General features: G+C 38.1%; 1 protein-coding gene across 26 annotated transcripts in view; it reads left to right on the forward strand.

Moving 5' to 3' along the window:
- The window catches only part of PAK3 (p21 (RAC1) activated kinase 3), a 284,926-nt gene that overhangs the window by 182,779 nt on the left and 85,078 nt on the right, over nt 1-17,069 (forward strand). For all 26 annotated transcript variants that reach the window (XM_016942629.4, XM_063803778.1, XM_054676184.2 and 23 more), the window contains one exon: nt 15,915-16,015. In XM_016942629.4, the coding sequence (XP_016798118.1) occupies nt 15,915-16,015 (101 nt within the window). The remainder of the gene's footprint in view (nt 1-15,914; nt 16,016-17,069) is intronic.

Genomic DNA, 17,069 nt, shown 5'->3' on the forward strand with positions numbered 1-17,069 from the left:
AAATCATCTCAGGATCTAAATGGAAACTGTATAAAGCCTATCATTTTTACTGATTTAAACTATGTAAACTCATTATTCTTTTTATGTAATGTGCTTTTGTTATTGTTTACCTGCATAAAAATATTTATGAGGGTTTTCAACAGTTTACTTGAGACCTCATTTTTGCCCATTTTTTTCCTTCCCGATATCATGATCTCCTCAGCTGAACTCTCTTACCTTGGGGGTTGTTCAGGAACCTGACTCTCATGGGGAAAGAGGGATTACTATTTCTGTGTTCCTATCTCTTGGTAACTGCTTAACCACAGTCAGTCTTGAACTAATGGAAGGAGCACTGGACTTGGGTTCTTGAGACCTGGGTTCATGTTCAGTTCTGCCACTGATTATTGTGACATTGGGCCAGTCACTTGATTTCTCTGAGCCTCAGTTTCATCACCTGTTAAGTGAGGATAGTAATACCTGGCACAAGTATCACAATATTAGTGATAATTGAATATAATTATAAGTACCCAATGGCTATTAAAAGTAAAACTAGGAAGTGCTGAATAACCATAATATCATTATATTTGTAGCATTTTGGACCTTATCAATGAACAACTAAGAAAACTAGGTTTTTGAATTCTTTTATTTTTTAAAGTAACTTCCTCCCATTTTTATGTCAATTATAGAAAATTTTAAAAAGAAAATTAAATGTGCCTATAATTTTATAAGCCGGAGGTAACTAAGTTGGTATTTTTCTTCTTAGTACCTCTTTGTCTCATCATAAATTGTTCATCAATGTCAAAAACTTGGAAAATAAAGATAAGCATATAGAAAAAAATAAAAACCACCCATAATCACAAATCCCAGAAGCAATGTTAATATTTTGGTGGATTTATTTCCAGTCTTTTTCTATGGCTATATGTGCACACATATAATTTTTACATAGAAAAAGTCATGATGCATACAGTTTTGTTGCTTTTAGCATTTTTATCATGAATATTTTCCTACATTTATGCAAAGTATTTGTAAATATCAATTTCAATGGTGTATAATATTTCATCATAGGATGACATCATGGTTTAGTTAACCATTTTCTTTTGTTGGATATTTGAGGGTCTTTCCAAATTTGGCCATTGTAATTTCACAATGTCTTTTTCATTACCTAACTGAAAATATTTGCTTTGGTGAAAGCAGAGGATTTTTTGTTGTTTGTTTGTTTTTGAAGAAGTCCTTTTAATAGCTACATTTCATTGACTAAGTGGAACTTCAAGAGACAGGTAGAAGAAAAAAAAAGAAACAGTAGATGTAATTTCAAGATTGAGGATTTATTTTGTTAGTGACTGTTCCAGAAGCTGAATTTTGGTGTTAGAGCAATTCAGGAGGGACAGTTTGCCACCATTTTATGATACTTTACTGTAGAAAAGTTTTCAGGATTTAGACCAGGAAAGAGACATCCTAACCATATGGGTTGATTTTATTTTATGGACCCTGTGAAGTCTGGGACTGATCAGGTTTCTCTTTTGTTGGCTACTAGAAAGCTTGGAGCCAAATGTGTGGTCAATGCATAGCACTTGTAATGGGACTCTACGATATGTATGCACTTTGTATTAGCTTTCTGCCAGGCTCCATTTCGTGTTCCTATCTTTATTGTTTTTGTTTTTTCCTTTTACTTTCTTATCTACTTTGAATTTATGCTATCATGTTGTATTTTGTGTATTCTTGTAAGCCACCTGACATCCATCTTGGAACATGGTGGGGAATAAACACACTAATAAATAAATACATTAATAAATACATGAATAAATAAACCAATAAGGAAAAAACAATGAGGCAAATGAATGCAGCCAGGACTCTGAAAATTGCATAGTGCCTCCAAAAATAATCAATGTTAAGGACTTGAAGCTTGGAAGAACATATTGGAAAGAAGCAGGTGAGGCTGCGAGGCTGCATTTAGAGGTGACGTGTTCTGTGTGACGTCTGTGTCTACTGAAGCATGCTTATATGTCTTGTGTCTTCTGCTGCACTTGAGCATTAGGTGTGTTTCAGAGGATATGCAGTGCTGTGTAATGGACTGTGTCTTTAAGGGCACAGTTCATGTGCATTTTATTTGTGGGGAATCTAGAGAGATTTGGGAGTTGGTGAGCCTGGGAATGATGTGATGATCCTTTTTCATGGAGGCATAGGAAGGAATCATTGTATATAAATCAAATCAAGACAAATAGGAAGTTTCCTACCATTTACTGACTAGTTACTGGGTGCCAAGCTATGTGCCAGGCACTTTACATGTATTGATTTAACACTTAACAGCCACTCTATATTATTCCCTTTTTACAGATGAGGCAATTTAAGCTCAAAGCATTTAAGTAGACAACCAACCTATAATCACATAGCAAATGACAGAAGCCAGAGGCCTCCCAAGTCTCTCTAACTCCAAACCCTATGCTTACTCTACTATATCACACTACCTTGCAATAGGACAAAGGGAATATGTGGTAAACTATGTTCCCAGCATCTAAAAGCCAGGAGTGGCTTTCATTTTTCTTTAAGAAGATGATAGTGTGATTTGAAACATATCTGAATTTCAGAAGAGGGGACTTTTAAAAATTGCCACTCATAAGGAAAGAAAGAACTTTTTCACATATTTTTGAAAGAAACGATGGTGAGAAGATATTCTTGATAATAGAGATATGCTAACATTTGCTTTGGGTGTTTTGTAGGTTAGATTTTTTTGGTGTGTACTTTATAGGCTTGCATATTGCTTACTTTAAACAGCTGAAGTTCTAAGTAAGAGTGTTCATATATGTGAAAGAGTTCTTAAAGTACTATATAGTTTTGTTATTGTATTGAATATATATTGTTCTAATTCCTAGAGTATGTCATCTTCTATATACTCTATACAGCAGGAATCCTTGCTGTACAACAATTATATTAAAGAAAACTCTCAGTTATCCTTTATGGTCTTGTCAATCAAATGTTTTGGTCAATGCATATTACTAACTTTCATCTAATTAATGCACAATAAAATATACTTAGTGTGATAACAGTATGCAATCTTTCTTTGGTGATACTGGAGACCCTTTGGATCTTGCAGTAGCTCAAAGTTATTATCACTGCACCAAAAATGTGTAAGAGTGTCAATTAATTCAGGGTTCTGTTATCAGAAAGCCAGGTATCAGAGACTGCTACATCCTGAATGGTGCTTACATTCTTGGTTCTGCAAATGTAGCCCATCCAGCTTAGCAAAGAGTGCTCTTTGGAAATCACTGCCCTGCCCTTTTGGAAACCTGAAGGACATGGCATCTTGCTTGTCCTCTAGGGTCAGTGCTATGCCCCAATAGAAGAGTCTCTTGTACTACTCCTTTACTCCTAGGAAACCCGTGTTGAAATGGGAAGAAGGTGGAATAAGGACACACTCTCCCTATCTACCAGGGTCTGTGCTTCCACTTTAAGGCCAATGAATGGGGAAACTGGGCACAAATATGGTAGCCCCGTAAAACCAACAGACAGTCAAATGCAAGAGAAGTATGGAATGTAGGGTTGGGAGATGTTTACACTAAGGTAAAGAAGCCACAGGGAGAAATAAACTGAGAGGAAGTAATGACTGAAAGGGAGATTAGGAGGTGGAGAAGATACAGAGGATGGATGGAATAAGAGGGGAAGACAGAAGAGTGCTGTATCAAACACGCAGTTTGATATGCTTTAAAAAATGGAGTGTTGCAAGAAGAGGAAAATTGACAAAGGCTAAGGGATATGAAGTTGCTTTCCCCATTAAGGCAAATGAGGCCTCCTTTTTCTCCTCAGACTTTTACCCTATATAATTATCCACATGATCAGAAGTGTCTAGTTAGGACATTGCCTCATCTTTGCTTTTTGTTTTCAAATGTTTCCCATCAAAGTTGTTGCATATGTCAATTGAATGCAAATGAAAGTGGAACCAGTATGTGTTGCCTAGAGGGAGATGAGTAAGAGGTAACTTCCTAATGATTTCCCAGAATAATCACTGTTGCTGAATGTTTTTGAAGATGATACCACTGAAGGTGCTAGCTGTTTGCATGTGTGAGTGGGGGTGACTTGAAGGGCTCACATGTGACTATCATTTTACTTCCCCCATCCCATCATCCTCATGGAACATCTGACCTGTGAATTGGGCTTGTGGTCACTCTTGCAGAATCAGGTACCACATTGAGTTTTATCTGTACATTAAAGCCTGCTAATTTGTGGAGGACATATGTTGTTTTCCATAGCCACTGAAGACCTAGCAGGAGAAACTGGGCTTAATATTCCACCAGAGAGAATGGAACTAGACATAAATTCCAGATAGGCTAATTGGATGCTATAGGTTACTAAGAGTGACATTTTCTAGAATCTTCATTAGATATCTCATGGCTTTAGCAAGTTCTACATGAAGGCAGGAGAATGGACCTTCCACCATGGGCCTTCCCAACTATATGCTTTTGAGATTTGCTAATATAATAAAAGATATTATAATAAGAGCAGTGAATGTTTAAGATGGCCCAGTTTAATCTTCTTTTCTCAGTAGTTATACTTCTAAGGATATCACTCATAAGATGAAAGTGCTAGGTCTAAACATAGTCACCCTGTTACTTAGTATATTGCCATAAGATGATGTATTTTGGAAAGCCGTTATAGGTGTATTACAATGTTCAAAACCTCTCATATCAGTTACCTTCTTCAAACTTCCTATGATGGAGGTAAGGCAGGGATTATTCCCATTTTACAGAGGAAGGCAGAAGTTCAGAGAGGTTAAATGACTTCCACAAATTTGCTCCACTACTTAATAACAAAGCAAGGCATACCTAGAATTTGGATCCCCCAACTCCTAGTCCAGTGGTAGTTGAAGACCATACTGCTTACATAAAATGAGAGTAGCTTGTTTTGTAAACAGGTTTCAGCCAATGGAATATGCAAAAATGGAATTTTTACAGAAGCAAGTAGAACCCAGGTGCCTCAGTGGTTACAACAGTAGTCATACCTTTATCCTGACAAGTTTTTCCTCCTGAAGGCCTAATTTGCTAATAGGAAGTAACTAGCTTTTGTAAAAAAGAAAAATATGGAATATTAAAATAGAACACAGGAGTGGTGCACCTATCATCCCTCCCCTTAGATTCATTCATGATCCAGAATGTAAAAGATATTTGGGCCGTCTTACTCATTTAATGAACACTTTCCTTTTCTGCTCAGAATCAATATGTATTCGCCCAAGATGCTAAGTTTATGCCAGAAATATGTATGTTATGTGGAATTTCTTTTAAAATTCTTATTCAGCGTGTACTGTCAGTTGCTTTAAATACTTACTGCCAACAATAAAATCTATTTTTATGCCTATCTTTCTATTGTAGTCACCACATATACTTTCACATATTTCCAATGCAAAAAAAAAAATAAATTTGTAGGCCCACACAATGATAGTCTTTATACCAAAAAAAATTTTAGGTGTAAACAAAAGAACTGATTTCTCCCTGTGTACAGGGAAATGTACTTCTTGTAAATCCAGGAGTTAAGAAATTCCTGTGGGTTCCCTCTTGTAATATGCCCCCAAACAGGATGTTTGTTTACAGAGCAGATGTCTCAGGGATTAGAACATGCTTTGCAGAAATCAGTCCCTCTGGAACTATTGCTCTCACAAATGAGTGCCTGCCTCTTTGAAACCTGCAGGGCTGCTGTTGTCATAGGAAGAACTATTCTGAGACACTTACTGTTACCTAAGTATAAGGAAGGCTTCAGAAGGCTTCCCTAAGGAGGGTTATGGCACAGTGTGCTCTGTGACCCACAAATCAGAGGATGAAGCAAAATGGCATTTTTTTTTAATAAAAAAAGGAAAAACCACAGTACTTAATTCACTTTCCTGGTAGCTAAGTAGACACTAAGGCATTTCATTTCTTACAGGCCAAAGGCAACATTTTGTAAATGACTTGTTTGGGGCACTAACTGACAGCCTTTTAGTAACAGATAAATCAATGGACCACCGAAAGCATCTATCATCCAGCTAAAGAGTAACCAAGTCACTAAGGATCATTTGTTAGGGAAATGAAGAATGTCACCCATAGGAGGTGGATGGCCCTTTAATAAGACTTATATATCCTTTCAACATGGATTTCCCAAATCAAGGCTCAGGAATATTGAGATGAAAAATAGGCCTTTAAATATGACAGATCTCTAACCTAGCCATCTCCACTGTTTCTGCCAGAAGTGGTCCCTGTGACTACAAAAGTTGCTTGGCTTTAGGAATATATAACACTGAATGAATACAGATTGCACCTGGGCAGGGTGAGGGGGACAAAGGGTGGAAAGAAGGACAAGGGCTTCTGGTGTCAAGCTAGGGATTATGAGATAAGTGCACCTCCCAGGAGGGCCTCGACCCCAGCAACTACACTACAAGCCTCCTAACGGAATGTTTTATTAGGCTTCCTTTATCTCAAAGGACTTAATGGAAGACCACAGGATAGAGACATATGGGTATCCAGCCAATGCACAAATCTGGGCTGCATTCTGACTTTGAGCACAGATTTAATTTATTAGCTATCTCAGTTTAAAAGTTAGATATAACAGAATCTGGAGCATGTTTTTAACTGCTTATATACCACTCAGAAAAGAGTTGTGCCTACTTTTTATGTGCCTAGCTCTGTGCTGATTATTGTGAGGCATACTACATATGAGACAAGGTTCCCTATCCTCAGGTAATTTTCAACATAGTTGCAGAAATCATACACACACACACACGCCGAGTTTGTGGGAAATGTCCAGTAAGTGATCTTAGAGAAAACAGATACAGTGGTGGGGAGGTCCTCCCCATTCCACTCCCACCATTCATTCTTCTTTTCCACCTGAGTGAAACAGCAACCATCTGGAAGCCTGCCCCCACCATGGCATGTGTACCTTTAGCAGCACACAGCTATCTAGCTTGTCTTCTCACACCTTTTTTTGTTGTGTCATTCAACTATTCAAAAACCTTTCTCAGCATATTTTGTATTACTACCTCCGATTTCATCTTTCTTCCCTTCCTGATTTCCAAGGCTACACCCTACTTATTTATTGTGTCTTCTCATTTCCTCATCAACATGCAATATGCATCCCTACTTCCAACCTTTTACCTCTACTGTTCTTCCTCGTTGAGATGACTTACCCTTGCATCTAGGTATCCAGACTTTAAGGCCCATTTCTCAAAACATACCTCCTCCAGTAAGCCCTGACTGTCCACCACAGATTTCTGTGATCTTTTCTTTTGACATGCTACTATCCTATATTCTGCCCAACTTAGCACCTAATTTTCTTTGGTAGTTTCTGTTGCTATTTCTTGTTTATTAAGGTTATTTCCCCAGTTAGATTGCAAGTTCAGAATATTACTGAAGTTTCTAATGAATCACCCAGAATAACCTGTCACTACAGTGATCCACAATTCAATATAGTTGCTAACTGACTCACTGATTCAAAGGAAAGGAAGCTGGGACAGTAGCAGGAGGAAGTTGTGTTTTAGAGCCAGGGTTGTAAAATGCTTGCCTCATAGAACTAGTCAGACTATGTGTTTATTTTTCTTTAGAAAAATTATTTCTGCAGTAAAAATGCTTTATATGATATTTTGCTTTTAGCTTTCTGTATTAACAAGGTTTCAAATGTTGCTTTTAAAATTATGACATGTACCATAATATTTTGCATGCTTTTCATTGCTTTTAAAAAGATGATTATTGTTTTGTGCTTTTAGGCTAAATTTATGTAGGAAAGCATTTCCCTATGTCTGTCTTCTGCCATCCTTTTTCTTTTCCTGCATGCTCTGTTTTCAAGAAGCTAGAAAGAGTTCTAAAAAATAAATCTTAAAATGACCATATGACATCCAGTGAGTAGGCCCAACAAAACTTCCAGGAATTTTAGGGGAAGATAACAAATGGAACTCCTACAACAAGGAAGACTCAGGTGAGAGCTTTCTAAATTGCTTTCAGAAGGCAGCCACAGCACCATCCAGGGATTTCATCTTGGGGGAGAATTGGTTGCTTTGCTCAACCTTGAACCATGCCCAGCTATGTTGCCATATATGCCTTTGGCCCCAAAGTGGTACCTGGCAAGAGGTGTGCCTGAATGAATAGAGTCATCCCCACTGTTGGGGGAAAAACAGCAACAATGCCACCAAAAACAACTTCAACTACAAAAACAACTGTAAAATATACTCCTCACCCTTAGGCCTTCTTGGCAGACATCGATCATCTTCTCCTCTTCTATGAACACATAACAGCAAATAGGCATGACCTGTCCCCATATACTGGGCCTTATTTCATATAATGAAGGTCATTCATTCATCCATTCATTTTTTGTTCATTTGCTTATTCATTAAACATTGAGTCAGATGCTGTGCTAGATAGGTGCTGGGGTACAAAGGTGAAAAAGTCCCAGTCCCTGGCCTTAAAGAACTGAAGGTCTAGTCAGGGACACAGATAAGTTATTCAATGATTAGAGTTTAGTGTGGTAAGTGTAATATGTAGGAGTGAGAACTGAGGAGAGGCAATTATTCAAGACTGAAGGAAGGGGTGGTTAGGGAAGGCTTCCTGGAGGAGAGGATTATTGAACTGAGGTGAGTCTTAAAGGAGGCATAGAACTAGCCATTAAGGAGTGAGTGGCATGCCAGGTAGAAAGACCATCATTTTGAAGGCAGCAGGCATGACATGCTCTTAGTTGAGCTTCTATGAATACAACTACAAGTAGTTCAGAAAAACTGGTGCTCTGAGAGTGGGAGAGGGGTAGAGAAGAAGCTGTGGATGTAAGTGGGGACCAGATCCTGGAGGGCTTATCTATGCCATGCTAAGGGCTTTAAATTTGATTCTGAAGGCAATGGGGGAATACTGAAGCAGGGCAATGATATCAGATTTGTGTTTCAAAATATCACTCTAGCCACAGGAGGAATTGGGAAGAGGGGGAAAGAGACCAGTCAGGTTGTTGGAGTCATACAGGTGAGAAATGAGAGTGGCCTGGCTTAAGGGCCACTAACAGCAATAAGAGAGGACAATGCAGAGGGACTATTTAGGGAGGAGAATTCATAGAACTAGGCAACTAATCAGATGGTGAGAGGAAGAGCTGGAGAAGGTTGAGTTAGGAAACAAAAGAAGAGTTGTTATTTCCTGTTTTTGATAGAGAAAAGCACTTAATTAGTTAGATAATTAATGAAATAATTAGGCTTGATTTTGAAAATATTTAGTGTGGGGGTCTGTGAGGCACCTAAATAGAGGTGTTCAATAGCCAGTTAACTACATGGGGTTGGGGTGCAACAGAGATGTCATGGCTGGAGGTATATATGGAGAATCACTAGTGTCAGTGGGGATTGAAATCATGCATGTGGATGAGATGACCCAAGGGAGAAGTGTGTTGATGAGAAGGGATGAAGAGCCTTCTGCAAATGAGGCTGAGAAAGAAAACTGAGAAATGCAGAAATAGACTCTAAGAAAGAGTTGTATGAAAGAAGATGGGGGAAATGTTAGCTTCAAGAAGTTTGTGGTCTCAAATGTCAGTTTTGACTGAGAGGTCCACACTTGTAAGGACAGAAAATTAGCCATTGGTCAAGGAGGAGGCTAATTTGTGACTTCAGGGGAGTCATTACACTGGTTTGAGGAGTGAGAGCTAAGGAAATCTAGATTACCTTTTCAAGAAGTTTAACCTAAAGAAAGAAAAGCTAAGACTATAACAGCTAGAGAAATATGTGAAGAAGCAGAAGCATTTTAATTTTTAAGGACAATAGTGATCTCAGCATGTTTTTTAAGCCAAAAGAGAAGTGCCAGTAGAGAGGGAGAGATTGAGGATACAAGAAGAAATAGAGCATAATTGGTGGATTCACTTTAGGTAGAAGGTGGCAGGAGTGAGGCAGGAGAAGAGAAGAAGATGCTACTGCTGGAGATAAATTCATAGGGGCGGGAGAGAAAGTGAAATCAAAGGAATAACTGAAAAAAAAGGAGTCCCTCCATTTATCTCAGTGAAGTAGAAGGAAGGTCATATGCTGAAAGTAAGGGAGGAGGGGGTAGAGCTGAAGTTAGAGTGGAGTTCTGAATTTCTGGAATATTGGGTGTGGTGATTGGAAAAGGAAGTTGGCAAGGGGTGACGAAACTATTGTCAAGCACCATTAATGACCCAGCTATCATAAGCACCAACCAATCTGCATGGCTGTGTGATTTCCCTCCAGCAACTCTTGGCAGCCTTGACATAGAAGTGGAGAGCTTTCATGGTTGGATTCTGTTAGGGTAGGGTTTCATAGGACAATTATAACAAGAAGTCAAAGAGTGAAATTTTCCAGGACAGAAGCATAAGAGCAATTTACATGCTGGACGATAGAGTCTCAGCCAGAAGGAAGCTGAGAAATTGGCTAAAAATGGCAGTGACTAGAATGATATTTTAAAACTCAAATCTGCTATTATTGCCTTGCTTCAATATTCCCCATTACCTTCTAGAAATGGAGGTCTTGTTGAGATCAAAGAACAAGTAAAATAGGAGTACGCACTTGAAACAATTAGCAGGTTAGCCAGATGGGAAGCTGAGCTCAGAGAATGAGATAACAAGGTTGAATATTGCAGAGAAAGGGTTATTCTGGATAATAAAAAGATCTGGGGCAACTGTGGTTCTTCACTCTGGCTGCGCATTATCTCTGGAGTTTTAAAAATTCATTTGCCCAGGTTTCATCCCCAGAAATCCTGATATAGTAGGTTATTGGTGGGCTCTAGATATTGGTATTTTATGGAACTCTACAGGTTATTCTGATGTGCAGCCCTGCTTGAGAACCAATGGTTTAAAAGATGGCTGTGGGAATGATTGCAGAAGTGGAAGGGAGGTAAAATTCATTAGAGTTGAGAGAGATCAAGGATCCATAAGGAAAGGGTATGAAGGAGGTGTCCATTAATACCCTGTTTCACACAGTGGTGGCAGCACAGAATGTAGGAAGGAAGACTGGGAGCCAAAGTCCTCAATGGAGAACAACGCACTTGGCCAGGAGAACTAGGTGGTGATAATCTCAAAAGAGAGGATTTTGTAGGCAAGTGTAGAAGTACTGATCTCAAATCATTTGGAGTAAAAAAAGAGAAAGTCTGCCTTCTCCATTCTCTCAGGACTACAGGCTTGGGATGAGAAAGGGTGAGCAGCCTCCACCAGTCTTATCTAAGGAAGCGGTACCCTTACTGGATAGTAGAGTCTAAAGTCATTGTTCTCAGTCCCAGCTAAGTAATATAAATACCTGAGGAGTTTTAAAAAATAAAGATGCCTAAGGCTACCCCAGACTAACTGAATCTGAATCTCTGGAGATGGCATCTCTCTTTTTTTTTAAGTTCTCAGATGAAAATGATGTACAGTGAAGTATGAAAACCTAAGGCAAGAGGTGAAGGAAGAGGTAGAAAATGTAGAAAAAAAGTGTTTCTGATAGGACAAACTCTTGCAGGTAAAAGAACTGCAGAACATTGGGGTGGGCATATAAAAGGTGATAGATGACTAGAGGGACTTCTCATTCTTTATGAAGTAGTAGAATAGAGAAAGATGTCAGGATGAGAGATTCTGGAGAGATTAGCTAGCTCCAGGAATTACAACCAGAACTCCCAATAGATCTCAAGGCCAAATGCTGTTTGCAGTTTGTGGTCCAGGCAGCAATTTGTAGCCTTGTTCTGAGTTCCAATAGAATATGGGAGGTACACTTAGAAAGTGATACTTTTTTGGACTTCTGCTCTCTGCAAATATCAACCCAGAGAGCTGACCAGGTTGAGCTTTAAGACAAATGACAAATGCTCACAGAATTTTGCAGGGTGATACAGACATTTTAGTGTATCTAAAAAACAAAACAAAAGAAAAACTGGTTTTCATCTAGGGTCTAGTTTATCGCTAAACACTTACTGAAAGCTAGAGCTCAAATCTTTTTTTTTTTTTTAATGCCGCTGAGTAATAAATAGTTTAACTGTTGAAAACTTTGGTTCTGGAGACAAAGTGGGGACGTAGATTCAAATCCTGGCTCTGATATTTGCCAGCTGTGTAACCCTGGGTATATGATTTAACCCCAATAAGTCCCACTTATCTATAAAACAAGAACAAGACCTGCCTCATATGACTGTTGTGGAGATTAAATGAGATAGCCCCAGATACTTGGCACGTGGTGAGTGTCCCATTCGTGATACCTATTAAGTCTGCAGGTACAAGCTAGTTGCTGGGGAATGTGAGAATAAATAAATTACACTCTTTACTGTCAAGTATCTCAAATTTTAGATAGAGAGGTAGATATGTAAAAAATACCAATCCTATGCTGATGGTACCAAGCTCAAAGTAGACACTGAGTAGTTCTATGGGAGCATGAAAGGACAGGCATTTAACTTTGTCTGCAGAGGGGAGATAGGAAAAGACTTGCCAAAAGTGAAAAAGCCCAAGAGTGAGTCTTTAAGAGTAAGGACTAATAGGAGTGATCCCCATAAATTTGGGGGAGAGGGTAAGAAGTAAGACTTTCCAGGCATAGGTATAGCATGTATAAAAGCTTGGAGGTATGAGAAAGCCTGGCAGTTTAGGGAGCATTGAATGTGTATAAGTAGTGGGGCACATGGCAAGAATAGAGAGGTTGGAGTGGTAAACTTAGGAACATATCATGCAGGCCCTTGGATATCATGCTAAGAAACATGAACTTTTAACTTATGGGTAATAGGGGACAGCATTTAAGCATCTTAAAGTCAAGAATGTTATTCAGGAGGCTGAGGCAGGAGAATCGCTTGAACCCGGGAGGCGGAGTTTGTAGTGAGCAGAGATCACGCCACTGTACTCCAGCCTGGGTGACAGAGCGAGACTCCACCAAACAAACAAACAAACAACAACAACAACAACACACACACACACAAATGCAAGAATGTGATCTAGCCACAGAGTAGAGAAATGAATGGAAGTGGATAAAATTGGAGGCAGTGATGCTAAGTGAGAAGTGATGTTGCCTTGGACTAAGTTAATTATTTGTGGGGATGAAGAGAAGAGGATGGATTCAAGACCAGTTTAGGAGATAGAATATACAAAACTTGATGATCAATTAGCATAGAAATAAAGGAGTGAAAGACGACTCCCAGATTCTTGGTTTGGGCAGCTGGGCCAGTGCTGGATTACTCAGGAGCCAGAACAAGCATTTGTATATGGCATCTAGTAAATCTGAAGTACCCAAAATGTGGAAACAGTTTAATTTTGAATATATAGCTTAAAAAAAAGACTCAATCACCATAGGAACATCAGAACTTTTGCACTTCCTTAATTGTTTATGACTTAGTATTGTTTTTATTTGAATTGCATATTGGAGAGGAGGATCATAATTTTTTTTTTCATTGCTTAGAGCCGCCTAAAGGAGGAGGAGCCTAAGGCCTTGCTTCTTCTCTAATCTGCGTGGTTAGTGGTATCATTTCACTGTGATAGAGAACACCAGAAGAGGAGCAAACTTGGGCTTCCTGCCTTTGTTATGCTTAGCCCTGAGTGAAGAAAATTGCATAGTTAGGCTGATAAGGCATTGGCAGTCTGGTGGCCTTCTAGGAAAACACCATTAATCCAATTCTGCATATAACTCAGCCCAAGTGGAGTGTTGAGTCAATTTGCTACAAATATTTTGCCAATACTAATAGAAAAGTTGGGAGAGTTTATTTGCTGACAAGAGGGCCATGAATTCAAATTGATATAAGGTTTGGAGGTACAGATTAAGGTAGGGGCTCTTAACTCAGAGTCCAGGAGAATTATGAACCTGTGAAAGTATATGTATATAGTACATTTTTATGGGCAGAAGTTCCATAGCTTTCTTCAGATTTTTCAGAAGATTGACCCCAAAAAGCTTACCAAGAGCTAATTACTGTGAAGTGAATGAAACTGCTCCTTCAGAGTTACTCACTTGCCTGGAACCCTTCCAGGGCCCTGCGAGGGGCCCCGGTACATTTGTATTTGTAATTTTATAATGTCTTTTACTTAAAGGGAACCTTCCTCTCAAATTACATGAAGTATTTGGTCCCCCAACATGTGGATCCACCCCTGCCAACCACAGATTAGGGAATTACCTAACATGAGTTAGTATTTGGGAGTGGAGGCAATCCAATAGAGAAAGAAATGTAGAAGGCCAAAAACTGTACTAGCAAAGGCAAAAGCAATGACAATCAAAGAAAGAAAGGTCACTGAGAAAGGAGGAATGCCAGGCCACATTGTCAAGGAAGTAGAAAGAGAAGTAGCTAGCCATGGCCAGCATGGGTGGGACATCATGAAAGAGAAAAAGTAAGAAAATGATTACAGGAGTGGCTAGGACACCTTCAATAGAGTGATGACACCAGAGTGCCTTTCTGAACAAGTAAAAAATGGTAGTTGAACAAGTATAAATGTTAGCTATAGTTCACAAACATTCAGGGGAAGTAGAAGTACCAACAGAAAACTCTAAACTTCACTGTTAGGATAATATTCATGAATAAAGTAGGCTCACTGTAAAAATGGAATCTGTAATGAGGGTAAGTTATATGGCATATATGTATTTTTTCAAAATGAATCCTAAATGTGCTCCATGGCCAGACAAAGGCCTTGGGTGACTCTTGTTCCCCTGCTCCCAACCTTTCTTTCCTGATCCTGTATAGTTCCTCTCACTACTTCAGTTTTCATATTTCTGCCCCATATCTCTGTCCTGTGGCTGGAGATAAGGAACAGTGAGAGAGAGTGGAATGAGACAAGAAGCCATAAGAATAGCCTTTGAACATGAAAAGTTTTGAATTTAAAATTTATCATGGGTAACCCACAAAACCAATAATCCATATACGGTTGAATGTTGTCTGTAATTCAGGCCAAGGCAACATCTATTTGAACCAGAATGTTCTAAATTGACTGCCCTGGCAATTCTGAAGTTGATTGGTTTTAACTGGGTAAACCTGGTTCATGCTGACTTGCCCTGTATTAGGAGGGGGAGTACTATTTTTTTCAGTGTGAAATGCAGCCTCACCAGAGATACATGCTCAGATCTGCTAATAAGTGTGTTATGGAAGCGACTAGATGCCATTTTGGAGTGTTTCCACAGTGACTTCCTCCTGGGAACTATTTCCAGATAGACTATAGTTCTCAACTTAGTTTATTCAGTGATTATATCTTTATAGGCTTTTAAATTATGAGCTACTGATACATTTATTTATAATTATGTAACTATGAAAAATCTGCTACTTGAAAAAGACAATGATTTTTGAATGGCTGATATGACAAAATATAATGGAAACATGGAAAAATAACTACAAACTAGAAAAACTAAACCAAAGAATGGCTTTAAGTTTTCTGAAAACTAAATAAAATTAATTCAGTAAAAAAAAGCAGCAATTTGTAGCTTTTTACTAGCAAAGTGCTGGGTAGGAAATGATTGAAATATTTTTAATAATAAAAAAGGTTTGTAACATAATTGATTTTCAGTGGTATTCTTGTTAATAGAAGAGTCTATTAAGATATGGTTAATAATATAAACATGTTAAATTAAATAAGTACCAACCACTTGATTATTAGCTATCGTTAACATAGAAACAATTCACAATATCTTTATTGAAAGCTGAAGTGCTTTTCTATTCTTTCTAATAGTATGCCTTAGCTTGACTTGTATATGATAAATTTCTTCCTTAGTAAGTGATATTTGATTCAACAAAACCAGTTAAACACAATATCCCTAGATATCTCCTGGTTACACTGGTAAAAGGCATAAATCAGTTTGAATGAGAGATTTGTTTCAAATGAGTTTTGGAAATTTTGAATTATTTGGATATGACATTTGTCATCACCCTCTTAGCTACTTCTGCAAATAATTGGAATTTCTGGAGTTAAGTGTTGTTAAAATTGTGTTGGAATCAATTGTCTTTCAACTTTGTAATTGTTTTGATGAACCTAATTGTACAACTTGTGGATGCCAAAACTATACCCCAAATAAATACATGTTAACATTTTGCCTTTAGCCAATAAGAAGAAGGAGAAAGAGCGCCCAGAGATCTCTCTTCCTTCAGACTTTGAGCATACGATTCATGTGGGGTTTGATGCAGTCACCGGGGAATTCACTGTAAGTAAGCTCCTTGTTTTGTTTTGTAAGCCACGAAAGAATTCCTTTGTGAAAATAGTTTTCAAGCAAGAATTGCCATGTCCCAAAATGTCAGACTTAATATTTTTGATGGTTCCAAATAAGATGGACATTGCCCAGGCAATCATAGATGGAAATAGAGGATGGCAACAGCATTGACCAAATTATTTTGTCCATCTTTTAAAAAAGTTTGATCACTGTATAGTCTCAACTTGGTTGAAAATATTAAGTAACCGTGGCACAGAAAATGTACTCCTGGCAGAGAGATACTGCCTGAGCTTTTTCTTTATCAAGTGAATGGAATCAGAGAATCATCTACTCACCTTGGCCAGTGAAAATAATTCATCTGAATAATTCAGCCTTTACATTAAAACCTAGAATACCCAGATCAGCTAACTACGCTAACCAAGAATCTCTATGGAACTGACCTGTTTTTCCCTTTGATTTCTAGAACATAGATAATTTTTACAATTTTTAGTAGGTATATTTTGTAGATTTTCAAAAAACAAACCTTATATTTCAAGAAGAAATATTGATGGATATATCATGTATGCTCTAGTTGTTTTGTGCATCTCTCTCCTCTCTCTCTAGATATCTCTCTCTAGAGATGTCATGCAATCCATAGTACATACCAATAAGAATTCTCTGGACAGACCATAGCTATAGATCAAGCCTTTTGCTGAATATTTGTAGTGCTCAAATAGCACAAGATCTCAGATCTATGGAATTTTATACTTTTTTTTTTTAAAAAAAGAACTGGTATCTTTTTTATTTTATTTTATTTTAGCTCAAGGAGAGAAAAGATGTGGCTATTGCTAGAAATATGTCCCCAGGAAGGTCAACTACCTTTTCCCATACTATTAGTGAACTCCATCAAAATGTACATTCTGAAATAAGGAGTAATTTTGAGGGCATTTCAAAAAAAATCTTTGATAGAGCCATCTCCATCAATTCTTGGGCTGTTAAACCAGAGAGAAATTTACATATTAAGTAGTTGAGTTTTTTGTTTCATAACATAGTAGTGAATAGACTGTGT

This window comes from Pan troglodytes, chromosome X (assembly GCF_028858775.2).
Source record: "Pan troglodytes isolate AG18354 chromosome X, NHGRI_mPanTro3-v2.0_pri, whole genome shotgun sequence".
NCBI lineage: Eukaryota > Metazoa > Chordata > Mammalia > Primates > Hominidae > Pan > Pan troglodytes.